Here is a 15,710-nt window from a genome sequence, read left to right as displayed (position 1 = left end):
GCCCTCTGGTGGATGATAACAGACTGTGTTTTCAGAGTTGAACTAAACTTTTATCTTTTTGAGCATAACTGATTGAATTATATGGTAGTTGCAGTGAACAGGATCTGAAGACATGACATGAGGCTTAACTGTTTGGGAGAGCCTGCCAGGAGCCAGATGTTATCTTATCAGCTGTGTTTGATCACAGGTTTTTTGTTTTTTGTTTTTTTTATAAATGCTCTGTTTACAGTGGATGAAATTTCTGTGGATGAAAACAAAGTTAATTCTTACTGTATGTGGTCAAGGTTGTTGTAACTCAAGCCTTTTGAGTGATGAAGAATGGAGGAACAGCTATCTATGCTTTTAAGGAAAAATACAATCAGTGGCCTTATCAGAGTTTTGGTGGTTTCTGTTAAAGCCTGCCTGTGACGTAGAGGCCCTAATGGCGTAATGGCCACCCAGCACATATGTTCTGCGCCTGCGTGACAGCAGCAGACAGTAGTAGTCCATAATCATCAATCAAAAAGGGAAACCAGAAGAGTGTTTCACGGCTAGTTAGCCAGTTAGCACATCAACAACAATGTTGACGAAACAGAGTATATTTCAGTGCACCAGTGAACGATAACACAAAACATTGTGAAAGGCTTTTGCTTAAGAGCTTGTGGTTAAAGAAAAATAATTACCTTATGTAACAAGTTTGTGTTGGTCTCACTCCCTCCTGACTTTAGCTCTTTGTTTACTTTCCTCACTTCTGTTTCTATTCTTGTGCACTGACCTGAACTGTCAATCACAATAACTTTATTCGCCAATGGGCTCTGCTGTCGCTGACTCAACATGCTGAATCAGCCAAAAAAAGTAGACAATAGGCAATGGTGCAGGACACACCCTACAGACTAGGGCGACGGATGCTCACCGATGGCCCAACGTTGACCATTGACCGATGGTCAGCTTGGTGTGTGAGGGCCTTAAAGTGGGAGAAATGAATGGTTGTAAGCATCTGTTCCATTGTCTGTTGCAGCCTGTGCTTTGCTTGTGTGCTGTTGGTGTGTGTGTGTTCTCCTCAGATAGGAAGCGTCACAGGATGCTCTAACATTCAAGCCTTTTTAACCTCACTTCCTGTAAGACAGCTGAGCTGTACGGCGGTGAACTTGTGAGCTACAGTACAGGTGGTGTAAGGATGAGGTGGGGGTGGGGGGGGGGGGAATTGGGACAGACAGTCAGGCAGCCCACCAGCTGTGCCTCAGCAGCCCATAGTCTGCACTGGAATGGGGACGTGGCCAAAAACAACATCAGCCAGCAGCAGCAGGGCTCCTTCCACACACATCACAGCAGCGGATCTCTTTGAGCTGCGTGCGATTGTCCCGTGGCAGATGGAGGTCCTAGATAGGCCTCCACAGCAGCCAAACACACACGTATACACACACACACGCAATATGTGTACACTGCCAGCAGCTTGAAACAAACACCAGCTCCAGAAATCGAGTAACGAAAACTTAAAATGGAATTTTAAGCCGTAATTTTTACCAGAGTCCGACACCCATTAGGAGGCAATGACTGTGTTTAATGGCCGTGTTTTAATGACACGCGAGGATAGCTGGCGTACAGTAAAAGTTTCCCTTTGGTGATTTGAGGGAAACCATACTGTAACAGTTTATTAAAAAAAAAACTTTAATTACATGTATGTAGCAGAGAGTGTGCCTGTCGGAAAAAGGATAAAAAATATTCAATAATTTAAATGAGCTTCTTACAGTAAAATACGCCCTCTTGTCTAAAGTAATACAGCAGTTAGAGGACTGAAAAAATAGGTCAAAACAAAGTGAGTATGTCAGAAGTTAATGTGTCAACCAGGCAGCCCTTTAACCTGTAAGAAGTGTGTGTGTGTGTGTGTGTGTGTGTGTGTGTGTGTGGTGGGGGTCAGATCCCACTGGAGACAGAATGGGAGGGAGGGGAAGTCAAGGGAGTGGCTTGTCGGTGTTATGTGTGTGTGTGTGTGTATGTGGTGTTGGTGGCAGTGGGGTGTGTGAGTGTGTGTGATGTGGCTGAGGGAGTAAAGCGTCAGAGTAGCGGATGTCCTGACTCCTTGAGGGTGACTGCTGACAGAGAGAGAGAGAGGGAGAGAGAGCGAGAGAAGGAGGCAGTCGGGTCAGTGAAAAGAAGGTAAATGTCATTCAGATTTTCTCTGCTGTCGTGTGTCACAGACCAATCTCTCCTCTCTGACTGTCTTTATACTTTTTAATCCGAGAGGCCATTTAAACAATTTTTCATCATCAGTTCTGTCTTGTTTCTGTGTGACTGAAGAATGGGACGTACCTGCCTCTCTGTTTACCTTTCAGGTTTGTGTGCATAATGCTTTATTGCTGTGTGCTATCTTTTTTTTTTCATTTAAGTTGACAGTCTAACTCTGAGGACGTAGATGACACCTTAATGAAGCTTGAAGTTAAACAGGGGCGTTGATAAATTCTGAAACTAATGCAGCAAAATAACTTAAAGTTAAAGACTTCTCTTGATGATTTACCACTTTGAATGTATGTAGTGATTTACCTCAGTCAGTTGTCTAATTGTGGCTGCAGGTTTGCATGCCGTCCAGGTGTGTTGGTAGAGCTCAGGTAGGCTGTTGTTGTTGGTGGGTGGGTGTTACAGCCCAGACAGAGTTTTGTTTGCTCTCTGATCTCATCATTAACATGTTGCAAGAAGAGACCTGAGGAAAGAGGAGTTTTAATGTCTTAAATCGGGCCGGGCGTTTGCAATAGAGAGGGTTTTGCAGACTTTGGAGAGGAGTTATGTTGAAAGAAAAAAGTACAGTAGATCTTTTTTGAAAGACAAAAAAAAAGCTCAGCAGCAGGCTTAGATTGGCATGTGATGATGTGCAGTAAGTGGAAATGGGAATGAGGCTCAGGGCAGAGTTTTTTGTGGGTTGCCTCACTCCAGACTGACTGAGTGTGTGTGTGTGTGTGTGTGTGTGTGTGTGTGTGTGTGTGTGATACCGAGATGATTGCTACTTCATTCCAGCTACTGTATTTCAGTTGTTGGAGGTAAGCCGAGTGTGTGTGGTTCCTCAGGCTGCAGTAATGGAAAAAGAGCCACCAGGTTTCTTTCTCTTGTCCACGTGGAGACCCTCAGATGGTCTGACCTTACCAGCGTAGTGATGGATTTAACTTCCATGGAAAAACTGGAGCGTTGAAACCCGGCGTGCTAATCTGTAGCTGATGTCAGCTGTCGGTGAAGGAGGTGTGTGTGCCTCAGCCTCATTGTTGTTGTTTTTTGTGGAGTTGAGGGTTCAGAGGAATCCAGATGGCCGACGCCTCGCTGTGGTCACAAGACAGGACAGTTGTTTTTGTGTTTTTACGGAGCTGAGCTTTTGCAATTATAGTCCAAGGCGAGCAGGCTCCTGAGGCCACATGGGTTGAGTGGTTCTGAGTGGGACGGTGTCAGTGTTGGTTCCACTCTGTCAGGTCCTCACTGTCAGGGCCAAAGGAAAGCCGCTAATGACAGCATGGTGGCTGGCAGAAGGTCCGCAGCTCTGCTCTGCGTCTCCAGTTCCACTTTATCTTCCCTTTTTTCCCCTCTGCCGCACTGTCTGTGAGAAATATGTTCCCTGTGGTTTAGTGGGAGCTGTGTGAAATGACGGCTGTCTGTCTGACTCTTGGTAGAAGCGGCGGACGGAGAGGAGGGGTGGGTGAGGAAAGACTTGTCCTCTCTAATTGTGTTTATAGCTCAAACACAATTATCTCCCCCTGTGACTCTTTGATTGAGTGACTCCACTCAGAAGGAGAGTGGCCTTTGTGTGTAACCTCTCACATTATTACACTATAGTGCCTTCAAGTCTTTTGTGATGATGCAGGAGACTGTTTGTGGCCTCCAAACTCATCAGACGCGTTGATGACTCATTAAAAGGGCATTTGTGAGCAACATTTAGGGTTGGCTTGAAAAGCTGAGAAGAATCTTTTTTTTATGTCCCAGAATTTGTGCTGCCATCAGGGTTTTTTGCCTCATATGGAAAGAGTGGAAAGCTTGGAAAAAATGACATTGGAGCACCTTCTATGTAGATTTACACTGCTATGATGTCACATCAACTATTTCAGCTATCTAGCTCCTTTTTGAAAGTCTTCTTTGTCTTTCCTGGAGGATTTTAACTGAGGTGTAATCTCCACTGGGGACAGGGGTGACATTTCAAAATCCTATTTGTGTCCCCCTGACTTTCAAGAATGTGTTGATTTTAAACCACAAAAATTATGCTTACTATGCTACTGTTTGGCCAGCCGTCAGATTCTGTCTGAGAATGTGAACTGAGCTGCTGATTTTGCTCCGATACTCTCCAAAAAAATGCCACAGAGGAGTATCATATTTAGCATATGTTGTACTATTCATGATGGATTTAGCATGATGAGCAACTTAATTGTTTCCCGGATTTTGTTTAAGTTACCACGTGCTCCAAATGTATGTTGAAATGCAGTAATGGTATTCACATTAACTTAGCAACAGAACTTCTCGTATTTTACTTTGTATTTTAATCACTTCATTACGTGATCCGTTTAATGGCAAGGTGTCTTTGTTTAAAACCTAAGCAGTGCCACTCCAGATTCACCTTTTCTGTTTGTGTTTCCGTCTCCTGCGACAGTGTCTGATTACATTTTCTCCTCAGTGATTGAGTCGCTCTGCCCTGTAATCTGCTCAAGGTGGGGAAGGTCACAGTCAACAGAGCAGAAAGCTCTGAGTCCTTTCTCACCTCTACCTCTAGCTTGTGTTTAAACTTGAGCAGGCTTTTGTGCTCGGTCTTTCTCTGATCACACACTGCATTGATTAAAAGCCTTTTCTCAAAACACAAAAGGTGTGACTTAAAAGATTTTCACTCAGTAACTGCTGCTGACAACTGTGTCCGTCTCTTGAGTTGGATAACATAGTTTACACATGGACAACTGATTGTGGCGTGCGATTGTGTGGTTGGGTGTGTGTGCTTTCTTTGCTTGCTTGAAAGCCTGTGAATGTGTTTTCAGGAGCTTTTTGCCGTAATAGTAGGCTGTAAATCTGGTATTATATTTTCAGTTGTAAGGTCACATCATGTATGTTTTTTCAGGATCCGCCCAAATCTTTTGTTGGACTGTTCTTTATCCAGATGTCTCTTATAAAACACCTTTAAAGAGATCTTGTACCATGATACAGTTCATCTTTTGGAATGACGCAATCTACCTAAAGCTCCACACATACGAGGTTTTTGCCCTTTAATAGAAAAGTTTGTGAAAAGAGTGTTGCGGATTACAAATATGTGTGGGAGTGATTTAAAGTGTGTGCACACGTGCTCCAAGGAGCCTTATTTGTGCAGCTGATTCTCCCGTGAAGCAGCTCAAGGTCAGGCACCAGAGGCCCAACAGTAGTGCCGGCATCTTCATCTTTCCCCCCTCTGTCCTCCCCTCTACACCTCTCCCATTTCCTCTCCATATGCCAAAATACTCCTGCCTGTCCTCCAAGATCTCCCCCCTGCTGCGACTTTCCTCTTATCGTGCAGGTTTGAGTTGGAGTGCTGCAGAAAGAGCTGTTTTTGTGCTGTGGGTAGTTTTGAAGAAGTGGGAGCTGCCCAAGTCAAGTCAGACTGTAAAGCAGAGATATAACACAGTCCTGAACCAGACATGGACTGTTGTGTTGCCCGACATTGCCTATGTCTCCGCCAAAAAGTTGCACTGACCACACCACAAAGACCATAGCCAATGTTCTTCACTTGCGGGAGAGGAAACCGGAAAACAGTCAGGACGGATTCAACACGCTAGATTGACAGTTAGCACATTAACAACACAATCTGATGTTGAAAGATCAAATGACATGTAACATGTGCTAGTGAACAATAACACAAACAGGTGCAAACAATTTCTGCTAAAGAGCTCATTGTCTAAAAAAAATATCTTGCCAAATAAATCTGTTGCAATCACTCCATCTTCACTGAAGCTGTTTGTTTACTTTCCTTGTGCACTGAGCTGAACTGGGAATCAGAGTGAGCTTTACCACCTTCGACGCCAATTCAGTGTGCCGAACCAGATGAATAAAAGCTGATAAGGGCTGACGAAGGCCAATGGTGCAGTACACACTGCAAAAACTAGGCCAACAGATGCTCACCAATGACCCAACCCTTACCAATGGCCAACTGTTGGCTTGCTGTGTCGGGGCTCTTAGATGCATACAATGGAAAAATAACAGATCTTTACTTTTCCAGCTGGCCAAACATGTTGCTCATCATGGCTGGAGCACTTGACCTCAACCTTCAACAAACCACTGTAGTGATCAGCAGCTGACCTCAAACACATGATCTAAGGAGTGATGTTTTCTCTCTGGTTTTGATCAGAGGAACGGGTCAGCAGTTTGTCTCAAAAAACATGAAGTCATTGTGATCTAAGAAATTAAAGAGCTGGAGCTTTATTGAAATGCACTGAGCATGTGTCATTCTTTTCTTTCTTACAGGAGACAGAGCGAGAGAGTCACAGTGAGCGTATCAGATCTCAGATCCGGGAGTTTAGCGGCCAGCAGACACAACAAAGCAGAGAGCTGCAGAGAATAGGTGAGAAACATTCATTCAGTCAAACTGCTGCTGTCTTGTAACCAACTGTATGCTGTGTACACACACTTACATCATGTTAAGCAATACCTTTCTTGAATCTCTAAAACACACAATCTTTTATATGCTGTAAACATTCAACTAAAGGTCAAGTTTGGGGGAGAACTTATAACTCAGAGCCAACACTGACCACCTCTGTTGCGTTTAGGTGACAGCAAACATCCGTCTTGATGCAATTTCCTCTACGCTGCCTGTTAAAATAGTCAGCTGAAGGAGCCGTTCTCCTGAGATGGCGGTCAGGAGGTCATATCAGCTTAGGCGCCTTCGTCTAACTTTATTAACTGTTTGGAGTCCACAACCATAGACTCAATGACTTTTGGTTAAGTGTGAAGTAATTTCATTAACCACTCTGTTAGCCCAACCATTAATAAAGCAGTATGAATGCAGGCATTCAGGAGGGGATGAATGTGCTTCGTTCAGTTAAATCCTTGAAGCTTTGCAGGCACAGAGCTGCACATGAATAGCTTGTAAAATGACAAAAGTGTATTATTGACAAGTCTGTTACAAACCTACCTACAGCTTGTCTGATTCAACCCCTTCAGGACAAACTTTTAATTGGACAATCCTCTTCAGATAGGACACCAAATTTAACTTGGACCATCCTTAGCTGGAGATTAAAGTGTTTTTCTTCTTTTATTTAAGCCTGGCTGACCTAAACTTGGCCCTGAGGCAAACGGCCATAACAGTGTCATTCTGTGTGGCCTGGTCTGCCCTGGACTTGGCTCACAGTGTCCTTCTCATGGACCTAGGGTTGGTGGTGGGGTTATGGGAAGCAACAGAGGGAAACCCAACAGCCACACCTCTGCTAAATAAAGCTGATACCAGAACAGAACCAGTTGGCTTGGCGGAGAAACTCCCCACTGTTCCTCATTTATCCCTGCCTTACAATTTAAACCAGGGTGAAGCTCGGGTGAACAAAAAAAGACCACCATAAAGAAAAGCAAAGGAGGAAGACGCCTTTAAAGTGGACACCAATCAAGAAAGAAACGGACGTTTAGGGTTGGGAAAGGACAGGGTGGGCCGGTAGTTCTTGAAGGGCCGTTTGTCTCTTCAGCAGAGTGAAAGTGGCAGAAAATAAGAGATTGACTTGGGCCGTCAGTGGCGGGTTTTTTGGTCTTTGAACACAGCACAAACACATGCATCTACCTCACAAAAAAGCTTGTATTTACAAGCTTTAACTCAATGACCATGTGTCTAGCTGTATTGTAGCGCAAACTGTACCTTGTAAGGCTGTGATTTAGGAAATGAAATGTTTGTAGAGACTCTCAGTGGAATGTGTTGTGTGCCTTGAGTTCCCAGAAGAGTGAAACTTGTTCAACTTCAAGTTTGAGACTAATGCCAGTTTCAACAAGGACATGAAGGACTGAACACAAGAGCATTTATTACTATTAATGCCAGGCCACTAGTCATGCATAGCAGGTTGTTGTTATTCACACAAGACCTTGGATTGCAACTGTGGCACCAAGTCACTGCTGAACCACAGAAGTTCACATCATGAGAAACATCGGAGGGGTCGTGAGAGAATTTTACATCTTCAAGACTCTAAAAATGACTAAAACTAGAAGGGCACCCAGAAAGCACAGACCTCAACACCCTGTCTCACAGTGTTAATGAAAGTGAAAAATAATTTGTGTATCCACTCCATGATTTGCATCTGCTCCAAAAGTTATTGGGTTCCTCTTTGGCACATCCCACACCCTTCCATCAAGTTTCACGATAATCGAGGTTTTCTGTAATCCTGCTGACGAACAAACAATCAAACAAACCAATACGAAAACCATGGCGGAGGTAATGTAATCAGATCAGGAAACATAACACTGCATGAACTGCTCACAGCTCAAAGACATGTGTAACCTGAAACAAAAGCCCTGTTTCCACCGAGCAATATGGTACGATACAGTTCAGTTCGGTACGCCTTTGCCTTTGCCTTTGCTGTTTCCACTGTGAAAAGTTGTGGATGGTACCAATGGAACCGTTCTGTACCGTCCCCATTTTTGGTCCCTCCTCTGTTGGGGTACCTAGCACACAGATCTGGTACTAAAAAGTGGAGCTGTGAACACTGCAGTCTGTTGAATGGTTAGTAGCGGACTGTCACTCTGCTCAGGGCTGAGTTGTGGCTGGAGTTGAGGCTCATGTAACCACTGTTCATACCGAGGAGATTTTTACATATATTAGTAAACTGTAACTATAAAATGAAAGTATATTTTGCTGCCTCTTGCAGCAGCTGTAGTCGGAGAAAAAAACGACTTAATTTACTGGGCTGACTGCCGGCAACTTTTGGAACGTAATGTTACTCAATGCCGGCGGTGACAATGTGAATCCATCAGTACACCTTTGATCATTACTTTAGTTTTTATATAACATACACTTTTAGTAATGAGTGGATCTTCAAGCGTTTATATATATGTATTATTTACAGCCTGGTTATGTGAACTGCATATATTCTAATCCTCACACACTCCTCAAAAAAAAAAAGCGTCGCGGAGCATCGTTCCTTTGGGCTACGGCAACACTAAAGGACAGAAGGACAGAGCAATGAGTGACAACAACCCTGCCCACATTCAAGGTTGTTGTCACTCACTGCTCTGTCCTTTAGTCCTTCTAAGGCTAGCTCGGGGGTTTAGTGTTGCCGTAGCCCAAAGGAACGATGCTCCGCGACGGTTTGCAGTGGAAACGCTCGGGTCTAGGTACCATGTCTGAAGGGTTACTTTTGGTTCCAAAGGTACCATACCGAAAGTGTTTGGTGGAAAAGGGGCTAAAGGGTCAAGAGCAGGCATCACTCCACTAAAAAGGGTCACTAGTAGGTTTGCAACAGCATGAGATTTTTACAATATGGTAACAGTCTCAGAAAACATCATGGTTTCGCAGTATTATCAGCAACAATGACCAGAAAGTTATTTATGGTTGAATAAACCATATATATAATTGAAACTTGATACCACTTTTCAGAATGAAAGTATATATAAAAAGTCTGAGAGGCAGTTGAGGAGGAAAAGAGATGCACAAGAAAGATTCTCTGTCCAATACTGTAGACAAGCAAATGTACACAGTAACATAACCATCAATTTTTAAACCATGGTATGTGGTTTAACAGTATACCGTTGCAAGCCTAGTCACAACCCAGAAAGGTTGGGAATCACTGGCATATGATCTAAAAATAATTTGCTTAACCAGATTCCCCTTTTTGATTGCATTAACTAGTTATTGAAATTTACATCTTAGTGTATATTTCTTTTCCTTATATAGTAACATTTTGAAAAAGCTACTCCAACGGCTTGAATGAGGCACTTGATTTTATACTAACAGTATTTTTTCTCTGTAGAAACCTCTCTATCTACCTGTTACACCAAAGCAGAGATGCGATGAGCCCATGTTAATCCCAGGTCATCAGCAGGCCAAGCAGAATGCTTAAAACCTGTGTTGACCCGTTCACAGCGACAACAAACACGAGCTGTCCTTGGGTCATTGCTCTGGTGTGAAAGAAGTATAAAGAAAACCCTTGGCTGGCCTTTGTTTGTGCTCTATATATTGACCGGCAGCAAAGTGCACAAGCTGCTTTTGTAGCTATTTCAGGTCTAAAAGAAGCAAGCCTCTCATTACCCTGCAGCAACAGGGATTTTCCCAGAAATCTCTACACAATGGACATGACAGCTCCCCGAAGGCAACAACACGAACAATATCGTGAGCGTTTGTAGAAGACGCGGTGTGTTTTGGCTTTCACTACAGCTGAGCAGTAATTGAGTTTGGGCTGAGTGCATCATTAGATATAGACACTGCTGTGTAGTGGACCGTTCATAGTGTCACATGTGAGAGTGGCAGCCATTTATTGTCCTAATTATCATAACCACGTTTTCTGTTCAGAGGGCATTACATAATCATCTCATCTGTTTAACCAACAAGTTGATGCCATTTATAAAGTGATTGTGCACAGTTTCACCCGCATCTTTTTTTAGGAGCTGTTGTGCAGTAAAAAAAGATCTGCTGTTTAAATGTGGACAATCTAAGGGAACAGTGTAAGAGATTTCATCAACGTGATGAAATATGAAGCCCAAACTTTTCTTATTGTTTTCCAAAAGAACCAAAGAACATTTTTTTTGGATCTGGCACTACCATGGAAAAATATAAGTAGGCCAAGTATTGATAAATGGTTAAAAAAAACTGTCTGCATGTACAGTATGTTCCTAGAAAACAATGGTAACACTTAACAATAACCACCATTAATAAATACTAAATTGATAGTAAACTAAACTTAAGTTAAAAGAAAACTAAAAAAAAAACAAGAAAATTCTTATTAATTGTTTACTTATTATTAGTAATGTTGATATTTATGTTACGTCAACAGTTTCTTCTTGCACACATTTTAACATTTTAAATACCATACAATGTATTTGTTAGTGATCAATAATTAGCTCATAAACTGTCCATAAACATTATTTGGATGGCTTTTATAAAGTTGCAGCTGTGGTTAAATGCTTATTAAGTACTGTGTCGACATCTATAAACACTACAATTGTATAATGGCCACTCAAATAATGTTTATAGACAGTTTGCAAACTAATGATTAACCATCAACCAAAACTTAATGTGGTACATAACATTTTATAATGTGTGCAACAATAAACTGTTAAAATAACATAAATTATAGCAGTATAGTTAACATTATCATTTACCATTTTATTGTTTTTTTAACAGTAAAATAAGTTTTATTAACTATCAATTTAAGATTTATTAATGATGGTTATTGAATGGTGTTACAGGAATATTACCTGTGCTATTAAGTGGAAACAACTACTAAAGAAAGTATAATCTTGAGCTTGCAGGTTTAGCAAAGAATATACTGAGACAGATAATTTGGAGATGATTGTGATGGGATGAAATTGGATATCTGTGATTACTAGCTGCAGGAGAAACTTTCTTTTTTTTTTAAATATCTTATTTTTATGTATGTTTTTTTCACGTTTGTAATTTAATTTTTAATGTATTTTTATTTGTCTTGTGCATGTTCGTATATTGATATAGCTAGGTTTCATTTTTGTTTCTTGGAAATCTAATCTATAGGGAAAGTGTAAAAAAAAAAAAAAAAAAAAAGGAGCTGCTTTAAATGAAGCAGCGAATGTCCGCCTTGATCCTGCCTCGTCAGAAGTTGAAAGAGATTTCTGCGGCTGCCGGTCAGACTCTTTGATTTGGTTTGTAAATGACAGACACGCATACTTGGTGAACCCCATTTGGTTGTAGAGTTGGTGCATACAGAAGTGTTTTCATGCCTTACTGTGTATATGGGATGTGGGAAACTGATACACTCTTGGTTTTCTCTGTTTTCCTTATCTGCGGTACATTCACAACCTCAGATATTCCATCACCAGGAGCACCATGGGGTGCGAGAGGTAGAGACTATCACAGAGGGAGGATGTGGGCTGCGCTGTGTTGTTTGGAGTGTGGTTTCCTGAGGAGAGAAGGAGCAGTGAAGGAGCTTGGATGAGGGGAGGGGAAGTACTTGTCCTAGTCTCTATTTCACCCCCACTTCCTCCTCGACTTCTTGTAGTAGTGCTTACCGCCTATGGTTAAGCCACATGCTCCCTCTCTTTAGCTGTGACCCCTGTGTGACGCACATCCACCAACTCAATCTCACAAATCTTGCTCAGGAACTGAGGCCAGTCTGGAGGAAATGCCTACATCCCCTCATGTCTCCACGTGCCTCCTCTGTGATCCTGAGTGATATTTCTCGAGCCGGGCCTCCCATTGGGGCCTCCGTGCCTCCAGAAGTATTTCATTTCCATCACTTCAATCTCAAACGTCACCACTTACTGTTTCACTTGCTCACACACAGTAACACCCTCTTCACTTTACGGATGTGAGAGGAAAAACAGAATCAATATGAGAATGAATTTTTATCAAGAAAGGCATTTATTGCTCATCTGTCATTTGTGTTTTCTGCCGCAGGTTCCAACTCAGGCATGGTGTTGGTTCTTGATCACCTGGTGAAGGACGATGGCCCCGGACCTCTGCTGATCCAGCCTCAGAGAGAGGCTGTGACCACGGAGCCGGACCTGGTCCTGTCTCATCGTCAAAGGTCTGACTCCTCAGCTTCAGACCGCAGTGGGGCCTCTGTGCGTTCTAGGTCCAATCTGGATTCTGCGGCCTCAGAGAAGAGCGTGGGCTCAGCCTACAGAGCCCGGCTGGACTCTGGAGCTTCAGACAGAAGCCAGAGTCCCTCTCAGCGCAGTCGGCGAGGCTCTGGGGCATCAGAACGAAGCGTCAGCTCCCTGACCCATGTCAGACAGAGACTGGGTTCAGATGTCTCCGATTCTGGCGCCAGGCCCCGTTTGGGCTCCGGGGCTTCAGACAGCGTTGGTGTGTTGTCAAGGAAACGGACTGACTCTGGGACATCTGACCAAAGTGTAAGTATGTCCTCTGAGGAGAGAGGTCCAGCTGAGGAGGCGGAGGTCGCTACAAGTGGGTCAACTTGCAGCACAGATTCAGAATCCGAGAGCAGAAACCAAGGTCCAGCCAACACTCAGGCTCAGTCCAACCAGGACCGCATCATTGACCAGGAGCAGCCAGATGGGGCCTTTTTATCCCGGAGAGATCCTGCAAATGGACTGCTCAACGGCAGCGCCAAGGGAAAGAACGACTTCCAGAAACAAACGGTAATGTATACAGTCTTTGTATCAGATGAATGATGTTTTATTTGAGCCCTGAGCACAAAGGCAAGTGACAAATTAAAGGAAAAACCAGAGTCAAAGAGTGGAGGAACATAATGCAGCTTCCAGACAGGGCAGGAGGGGTCACTGACTTGTTTGATGAGTATGAAAACGACGTACACACCATAATTCCACAGAAAATACTTAAGAAAATACTTTGTGATTGGTACAGGTCCCCACAAAAACCTCACCATGATCATTTTATATGGGTCTGTGTCCATGAAGCATGTTTTTCTTAGCTGAAAACACCAGTGTGTATACAGTATATTAACATATGTCTTCTCCATTGTTGTTGTTCAGCACCTGTACTTGTAAGATGTGACTGTGGGTCTTTGTGGTAGGCTATTTGTCGCACTCATTCTCCACTGTGATTGGTCAGCTGGGTAAAAAGTGGCGGCGCTCAGCACCTTTTCACACTGCTGGTGTTTGTAGATTTGCGTAAATATGCTACGCTTCCATTGCAGAGAATTAAAAAAGTATGTTGGTGTATGTAAAACTGATCTTTCCCGCTAATATTGTTCAGCCCCAGTCTTTTGGTAACACACCTCATGTTGGTTTTTCCTTTTAATTTGTCCCCCATCTGTATCAGTTAGAGCCAGCTGAACAGCAACAACAGCACCACTAGAGTGTGGTGTTGAGCCACAGAGCCATGATCACATGCACCAACAGTTAAAGCTCTCCCTTTTTTTTGTTTCATTATCCCTGACAAGAAACCCCGACACTCCATTCCTCAGTGACACCCAGGTCACATCGGCATCCATAAACACTCCGTGCTGAGCTCGTGGTGGATGCTGTTTAACTTTTGTTACTGGGCTACACAAACAAACCGTGCACCTGAGTGTCTCTGCTTCACCTCAGCGGCGTGTCAGGCTCACCTGCTGTCAGAGAGCTATAGACAGCGTTACGGGCCAGAGGTTCTGTCTCTCCTCAGCCCGCAGTGCAGGGAACACACAAACACACACATACAGCAGCTGTTTCTGCACTGACTATTAACTGTTGAGCAATGTTTCCCGTCTCAGGGGGCTCAGGTCACCGTGACGCCATCGTGTCCCTGTTCTAAATGTGTTTACCCAAGGCTGGCCCCGGACTTCTTTTATTGTTCCCTGCAAGATACGCTGATGCTCAGTCTCCTGAGAGTAATGTAAACACTCTGGGGCCCATCATGGCCCCACTGCCAAAAAAAGAACAGAGGCCCAGTGCTTCACTCCAAACACAAATGTTACATAATGAAAACACCACCCGTTGATTCTGTATTTAGAATTGTGTGTGTGTGTGTGTGTGGTTGTCACCACAGCCATCCATGCGGACTCTAGTCTGTCATAAATGCGCATTGCTGCCCAGTCAAACACGGAGCTGTTCAGTATAGCAGCTCTGTGGTTGTCAATCTAGACACAGTGCACGTTAACCCTCAATCTCCTGTATTTCCTCTGCTGATTGTTCACTCGTGTCTCTTATTTTTTCCTCTTTTTAGATGACAGGTAACAGTGCCCTGCCCCTTACTCATGGCAAAGGAAAGGACTCTGGTAAGAAACTAGTCCAACTCACTCATTCATCAAGAGAAAATCAATCAACATTGATTCTGATCATCTTTTAAAGGTCCAGTGTGTTTTTAGGATTTACAGGGCTGTATTTGCAGAAATTAACATAGGGAGAGGGTCCTCGTATATGGAACAGCTTCAGAAAAACACATTTTTTAACTTAGAACAGCTTTATTCAGTGTTTTTAATGGTTTAAATCACCAGCTCTGCTTGTTTTGGAGAGGAGGAGACCTCTGCGGGTAATTCAGTTATTAGAGAAAAAAGGTGAGCTCACATTAGCAAGTGCTGGGCAAGTGGCCCATCTGCAAAGAGCTGAACAGTGTTGGAAAAAAACTGATTTGTAAAGTGATACTGCTTTTTTCAGTGTTTTTACATAGTCCTCTTGTTTTGGAGAAAAAGAGACATCTGTAAAAAACTCCTAAAAATTTACACTGAAGGAATTGTAACCGGGATAACAGGGCTGGTACACAGGAGACGTTTGAGCTGGTTGCAATCTGCAATTGATTAAGAGAAAAATCCAAACTTTCATCTGTTCTACCTTCTCAAATGGGAGGATTTGCTGCCTCTCTGTCTTACAAATCATTGTCAATTTAATGTGTTTGGAGTCAGTACTGTTGTTTGGTAGACAAGAGACAATTTTCAGTACTCTTGGCTCTGAAAAAATTGCAACGGGCATTTTTTACTGACTAAATTGATTTTTAATAAGTTACCATAACTTGCAGCTCTTATATGCTTTTACAAATATATCCATATATACATTTAGTTTAGTTTATGGACATGTTCATTAAATGAACAGTGTGTAAGATTTAGGGGGATTTAGTAACATCTAGTGGTGAGGGTTGCAGACTGCAACCAGCTGAAACTTCTCCTGGTTAGAATTCCTTTAGTGTT

At 43.0% G+C, this 15,710-nt stretch overlaps 1 protein-coding gene across 7 annotated transcripts in view; it reads left to right on the top strand.

Moving 5' to 3' along the window:
• Nucleotides 1–15,710, top strand: part of smtnb (smoothelin b) — a 64,162-nt gene that overhangs the window by 27,366 nt on the left and 21,086 nt on the right. For 6 of the 7 annotated variants that reach the window (XM_049577764.1, XM_049577762.1, XM_049577768.1 and 3 more), the window contains 3 exons: nt 6,427–6,523; nt 12,521–13,227; nt 14,753–14,804. In XM_049577764.1, the coding sequence (XP_049433721.1) occupies nt 6,427–6,523; nt 12,521–13,227; nt 14,753–14,804 (856 nt within the window). Of the gene's footprint in view, nt 1–2,004; nt 2,137–6,426; nt 6,524–12,520; nt 13,228–14,752; nt 14,805–15,710 lie in introns of those variants that run through there. The other variant, XM_049577769.1, reaches the window with a different exon arrangement.

Source organism: Epinephelus fuscoguttatus, linkage group LG6 (genome assembly GCF_011397635.1).
Source record: "Epinephelus fuscoguttatus linkage group LG6, E.fuscoguttatus.final_Chr_v1".
NCBI lineage: Eukaryota > Metazoa > Chordata > Actinopteri > Perciformes > Serranidae > Epinephelus > Epinephelus fuscoguttatus.
This window is presented reverse-complemented; position numbering and strand designations above follow the sequence as displayed.